We start from the raw sequence: 7,273 nt of genomic DNA, 5'->3' as shown, positions 1-7,273 counted from the left end.
GTTTACATCCCAAATAGCACCCTATTCCATATTAAGGCCCATAAGGCTCTGGTCAGAAGTAGTGCACTTTATAGGGAATAGGGTGCCATTTGGGATGAAGTCTTTGCTATTCTCTTTACCGGAGTTAACTACACATATAAAGAAAGGCAATGTTTTAATTGCTTTTACATTTTTGGAAAAAACATCACACATATTTACATTTAAAAATACTTCATTTTGTATCTTTAGAGTGGTAGTATACATGTTCAATATACTGAGACATATAGAAGGTGGGGACAGATCTAGGATCAGCTTGTCCTCCCACAATCCTAACCTTTACCATTAGTGGGGAAAATGTACAACTGATCCACGATCAGCATCTAGAGGCAACTTCCCACTACTACCCATTTTGCAGAAATCAGATAGAGGGAAATGACACAAACAGGGCCCCCTGGAGGGCCCCAAAGGAATTACCCCAGAACGAAGAGGATGGACATACAGGGCTGAAATGATATTGGACAACACAGCTGTTTTTGGTTGAGTTAAAAGCCTTAATACAATAGATTTTACATTGATGCTGGATTGAAAAAACATTAATTAGAATATGATAGGACAGATTACATAGAATGAATACATTTAGATATATGTGTACTTGCTGCAAAAGTCTATTGCAAAGACATACATATTACCTGCAATCGATGAGAAAGCTACAGTTGGAACTCTACTATCAGACCCATCTCTGTGCCAAATGGCACCCTACCTCCTATATAGTGCACTATTTTTAACCAGAGCCCTATGGGGCCTGGTCAAAAATAATGCACTAAATAAGGAATAGTATGCCATTTGGGAAACAACCTTTCCACTAGGCACAGATGTCAATTCAACGTCTATTCCAAATTAGTTCAACGTAATGACGTGGAAACAACGTTGAGTCAACCACTATGTGTCCATTGGGATGGTTGAACACTCATTCCCCCTCAGTAGGTCAACATTTCACTCCTCAAGGTAGTCAAAGCTGTCATCTAGTAAGTTAGATCAGTCAGTCAGTTGATTTGACAGAATAACTATTGAATTTCCCCTTCCCAATTGAGTCAGTGCCATTCAGTGACATCGGACTATTGCTGATTGTTTTCTAGCTGTATAGTTGAATATATACTTTCAGTGATAATATTACCATCATTGCATTCCAGCTTTCTGGAATGTCAAATACAATATGTTTTTGCCTAAATTGTTTATTTTTAATACATAAAGGTCATACCTTTCATCTCATAGAGGCCGAATCCTAACTTGAGATCCACTCGCTTTACTCAAACTTTCACACCAAACTCCCACTGACATCAAGGCAAGAATTCACACCAAAATCAGAGTCAGTTACTTTCGGGGATCATCAAGTCAAGTTTGGATTCTGCTCATTGTGAGTGAGTCGTAAAGCCAGGAGTTTTTCCAAACCATGTTACCAGAACAGGAACAACTCTAGGCCCTATTCATAGGTTTATCACAGGTTTATCAATCGTCATACATTTCCAGTAGGTTTTTTGAAGGTTGGTCGTAGGTGTTTGAAGGTTGGTTGTTGGTTTTTTTAAGGTTGGTTGAAGGTTACAGGCTGCCGTAGATCCTCTTGATGGTCTCTCCCTCACCCTTCTCAATGATGCCCTTGTCAATGTAGGAGTCCACTTGTTGGTCCATGAAGTCCCTCAATTTGGACAGGTCGTAATCTGGAATAAGATACACAAGGATAGAGACAGATTACAATCTAATCTGGAAAAATGTGAACTAGAATTGTGTAAATCCTGAAACGAAACGTAGGCTGAAAATAATTAGCATGTCATATCATAGGAAAAGACACTGCATTCACACAGTGCGCAGTTCGGATTTGACATCTTAAGCCCAAATATATCATACTTTAACTATAACAACGATTTATTGACTTAAATGGTTATGCAACATCATGAGTAAGCTATGGCCATCGTCTTTCAGCTTGAAAAAGTGTATTTCTACTGGTGTGGTGTTTAAGAATCCGTAGATGAGAGCCAGGTGCTTTCACAACAAGTAGTTTTGTTGGTGTTCAAACAATCATTTATCTGATAAAGGATCAGCATCCTATCAAGACACTATGGAATATACATGTAAGTGTACATAGAAGGGGTAGGAGCTGGGAGGAGGGAGGAGGAGTGTGGAGGAGGGATGAGTGTGGAGGAGGAGTGAGGAGGAGGTTGTGATAATGATGGTGATATGGAGTCAAGCAGAGAGAAGTGTCCATCTGTTCCTCTAGCTACAGTATGTACTGACAGAGAAGTGTCCATCTGTTCCTCTAGCTACAGTATGTACTGACAGAGAAGTGTCCATCTGTTTCTCTAGCTACAGTATGTACTGACAGAGAAGTGTCCATCTGTTCCTCTAGCTACAGTATGTACTGACAGAGAAGTGTCCATCTGTTCCTCTAGCTACAGTATGTACTGACAGAGAAGTGTCCATCTGTTCCTCTAGCTACAGTATGTACTGACAGAGAAGTGTCCATCTGTTCCTCTAGCTACAGTATGTACTGACAGAGATCTGTCCATCTGTTCCTCTAGCTACAGTATGTACTGACAGAGAAGTGTCCATCTGTTCCTCTAGCTACAGTATGTACTGACAGAGAAGTGTCCATCTGTTCCTCTAGCTACAGTATGTACTGACAGAGATCTGTCCATCTGTTCCTCTAGCTACAGTATGTACTGACAGAGAAGTGTCCATCTGTTCCTCTAGCTACAGTATGTACTGACAGAGAAGTGTCCATCTGTTCCTCTAGCTACAGTATGTACTGACAGAGAAGTGTCCATCTGTTCCTCTAGCTACAGTATGTACTGACAGAGAAGTGTCCATCTGTTCCTCTAGCTACAGTATGTACTGACAGAGAAGTGTCCATCTGTTCCTCTAGCTACAGTATGTACTGACAGAGAAGTGTCCATTTGTTCCTCTAGCTACAGTATGTACTGACAGAGAAGTGTCCATCTGTTCCTCTAGCTACAGTATGTACTGACAGAGAAGTGTCCATCTGTTCCTCTAGCTACAGTATGTACTGACAGAGAAGTGTCCATCTGTTCCTCTAGCTACAGTATGTACTGACAGAGAAGTGTCCATTTGTTCCTCTAGCTACAGTATGTACTGACAGAGAAGTGTCCATCTGTTCCTCTAGCTACAGTATGTACTGACAGAGAAGTGTCCATCTGTTCCTCTAGCTACAGTATGTACTGACAGAGAGCCACCCTGTACCACTGCCTAGAACAAACACACCACACATGTACGCTAGCATGCACATACACACACACACACATCTCTAATGGAAGGAGCTGGGCCAGGGTAAATACAGTAAGTGGTGTGTTACCCAGGCGACCACTCTGTTTCTATGACTGTGTAATGTTGTCCCCCAGCTGTACTGAACAGAGAGAGACAGACAGAGAGAGAGAGAGACAGAGAGACAGACAAAGAGAGAGAGAGAGAGATAGAGAGACAGACAAAGAGAGAGAGATAGAGAGACAGAGACAGAGATAGAGAGACAGAGATAGAGAGACAGAGAGAGACAGAGATAGAGAAACAGAGACAGACAGAGAGAGACAGAGAGAGAGACAGAGAGAGAGAGACAGAGATAGAGAGACAGAGAGACAGTGAGACAGAGACAGAGAGAGAGAGACAGAGAGAGATAGAGAGACAGAGATAGAGAGACAGAGAGACAGAGAGACAGAGACAGACAGAGAGAGACAGAGAGAGAGAGACAGAGAGAGAGAGACAGAGATAGAGAGACAGAGAGACAGAGAGACAGAGACAGAGAGAGAGAGAGAGACAGAGAGACAGAGACAGAGAGAGAGAGACAGACAGAGATAGAGAGACAGAGAGAGAGAGACAGAGAGAGAGAGAGAGAGAGAGAGAGACAGACAGAGAGAGACAGAGACAGAGAGACAGACAGAGAGAGAGACAGAGACAGAGACAGACAGAGATAGAGAGACAGAGAGAGAGAGACAGAGAGAGAGAGAGAGAGAGAGAGAGAGAGAGAGAGAGAGAGAGAGACAGACAGAGAGAGACAGAGACAGAGAGACAGACAGAGAGAGAGACAGAGAGACAGAGACAGACAGAGATAGAGAGACAGAGAGAGAGAGACAGAGAGAGAGAGAGAGAGAGAGAGAGAGAGAGAGACAGACAGAGAGAGAGAGACAGAGACAGAAAGACAGACAGAGAGAGAGACAGACAAAACAAACCTAATGGGTTTTAAATAAAAGCCTGCGTTGAGCTGATATTTCCAGAATTCATTATAATGTCACTCAGTAAATTGTGTTTGCAATATACAAATGATACAGAAACACATCAAAACATCCACTATACTATCTGTGGCTAATCTAGATGCTCTATTATACACTATAGGCTGGTTTCCCAGACACAGATTAAGCCTGGTCCTGGACTAAAAATGACTTCAATGGAGAATCTCCATTGAAGTCCAGACCTGGACCAGCCTTCATCTGCTTGGGAAACCGGCCCTATATGCACTGGGTCTGCACCAGTACACCATTTACAAACCGTTCCCTACACAGTACAATCTGTTCCCTACACATTACAAACCGTTCCCTACACATTATAAACCATTCCCTACACATTACAAACTGTTCCCTACACATTACAAACCGTTCCCTACACATTATAAACCATTCCCTACACATTATAAACCGTTCCCTACACATTACAAACTGTTCCCTACACATTACAAACCGTTCCCTACACATTATAAACCATTCCCTACACATTATAAACCGTTCCCTACACATTACAAACTGTTCCCTACACATTACAAACCGTTCCCTACACATTACAAACTGTTCCCTACACATTACAAACTGTTCCCTACACATTACAATCTGTTCCCTACACATTACAAACTGTTCCCTACATATTACAAACCATTCCCTACACATTACAAACTGTTCCCTACACATTACAAACTGTTCCCTACACATTACAATCTGTTCCCTACACATTACAAACTGTTCCCTACATATTACAAACCATTCCCTACACATTACAAACTGTTCCCTACACATTACAAACCGTTCCCTACACATTACAAACTGTTCCCTACACATTACAAACTGTTCCCTACACATTACAAACCCTTCCCTACACATTACAAACTGTTCCCTACATATTACAAACCCTTCCCTACACATTACAAACTGTTCCCTACCCATTACAAACCTTCCCTACACATTACAAACTGTTCCCTACACATTACAAACTGTTCCCTACACATTACAAACTGTTCCCTACACATTACAAACTGTTCACAAGACTTTTGAGTGACTTCACAACTCATTTCCATAAGTGATCATATCTGGGTGAATAGATATTCTGGTGAATAACACAACAGTGTCAGTACCTGAGGAAAGCTCACTGGCATACTCAAACAGGAAGTGAAACCTGTTTCCTACTGTGTGTGTGATAGTGTGTGTTTTCCTCTATGAGTAGCTCCATGTTGACAGGGCCCTGACTCTCTCTATTACCTCCCTGTCAGATGTCTCCTCTCTGCCATCAGGAAGGACGAGAGGCCCCTCTCTTCCCAGACACCCACCGGACTTCCTGACTGGCATACTAATCAACCAGAATGGGTACAGAGAGGAGACCTGCACTTTACACACACACAGTGGCAATACGTAGGGCAGGTGGGACGAGGCCCCACCAAAATCCCGGAGATTTTCATGCAATTCTGTTATTTCATGTCACAACAATATACTGCGTCATATCAGTTAGAAAACTATTTTATGGGCCTCCCGACTGGCGAGGCGACGATCTAAGGCACTGCATCGCAGTGCTAGATGCGTCACTACAGACCCGGATTCGATCCCAGACCATATCACAACCGGCTGTGATCGGGAGTCCCATAGGGCGGTGCACAATTGGCCCAGCGTCATCCGGGTTAGGGGAGGGTTTGGCCGGGGGGGCTTTACTTGGCTCATCGCGCTCTAGCGACTTCTTGTGGTGGACCTGGCGCCTGCAGGCTGACCTCGGTCGTCAGGTGAACGGTGTTTCTTTCGACACATTGGTGCGGCTGGCTTCCAGGTTAAGTGGGCGGGTGTTAAGAGGTGTAGTTTGGCGCGTTATGTTTCAGAGGACGCATGACTCGACATTCACCTCCCGAGCCTGTTGGGGAGTTGCAGCGATGAGACAAGATCATAATTGGGGAGAAAAGAGGGGTAAAAATATATATATATTTTTTTTTAATTGCTTGATCTAATAAAGCATACACTGTTACTTTCCTATTACATTGTCACTTGCCCATTGTATTGTGGTTTTGGTACATTTTTGTTGAGTAACGCAGCTCCAAAATGCAGCTATTTCAGTCTCGCTGAGAGGAGAGAGAGGAGTGAGAAGAGAGAGGGAGAGAGAGAGAAGAGAGAAGAGACAGAGGAGAGAGAGAGGAGAGAGGAGAGAGAGAGGACCTGCACTAAACACACAGCTAAAATAACAGAGAGAGGAGAGAGAGGAGAGAGAGAGAAGAGAGAGGATAGAGGAGAGAGAGAGAGAGAGAGGATAGAGGAGAGAGAAAAAGAGAGAGAAGGACCTGCAAAGACACACAGCCAAAAGAGGAGAGTATACTGTATATATAGAGAGGAGATGTATCAAGCATCTCAGGGTAGGAGTACTTTTTCCCTGTCCATGTAATCGTATTCTTTGTGATCTAAAAGGGAGAACTGATCCCTAATCAGCACTCCTACTGTTAGGTGATTGATCTGGTCTGGGTCCTCTGCTGTGAGGGTTGATGAGGGTAACTGGGAGTGGATACACACACGCACACATGCACATGCACATGCACACACACATCACATCCCAGTAATTAGGGCAGCAGACTCATCAAGTCTGTGTCCCAGTTCCAAATGGCATCCTATTCCCTATGGAGTGCACTACTTTTGACCAGGGCCCATAGGGTAGTGCCAGTAGTGCACTATATAGGGAATAATGTGCCATTTGGGATGCATGCCAAGCCTCATCCATATTCATGAGGTGTGGGGGTAACGCATCACCCACCACGCTTATTTTAATTGCAAATCCAGTTGGACAAAGCAGACTTTAATTTAACTATTCTTCAGTGTGTCGCTACAGACTTATCTGTGACCAGACACAGTTTGCAGTAGGAGGGGAGGGTGGGCGTGTGTGTATGTGTGTGTGAGTGTGTCTGTGTACTAATGTTGGAACGTTACGTTAGCTGAAACTGTACACTGAACAAAGGGACTGTTTGGGTCCTACAGAGATTGTGTAGATTCTCCAGACAGAC

General features: G+C 43.4%; 1 protein-coding gene across 3 annotated transcripts in view; it reads right to left on the bottom strand.

Annotated features, from left to right (window-relative positions):
- Nucleotides 1-137: 137 nt before the first annotated feature.
- Nucleotides 138-7,273, bottom strand: part of LOC106562528 (secretogranin-3) — a 33,609-nt gene continuing 26,473 nt past the window's right edge. For all 3 annotated transcript variants that reach the window (XM_014127461.3, XM_014127459.3, XM_014127460.3), the window contains one exon: nucleotides 138-1,694. In XM_014127461.3, coding sequence (XP_013982936.2) covers nucleotides 1,576-1,694 — 119 coding nt within the window. In that variant the 3' untranslated portion in view covers nucleotides 138-1,575. The remainder of the gene's footprint in view (nucleotides 1,695-7,273) is intronic.

Source organism: Salmo salar, chromosome 11, assembly GCF_965601325.2.
Source record: "Salmo salar chromosome 11, fSalSal1, whole genome shotgun sequence".
Classification (NCBI taxonomy): domain Eukaryota; kingdom Metazoa; phylum Chordata; class Actinopteri; order Salmoniformes; family Salmonidae; genus Salmo; species Salmo salar.
The sequence above is the reverse complement of the archived record's forward strand: the minus strand, read 5'-3'. Positions and strand labels throughout refer to the sequence as shown.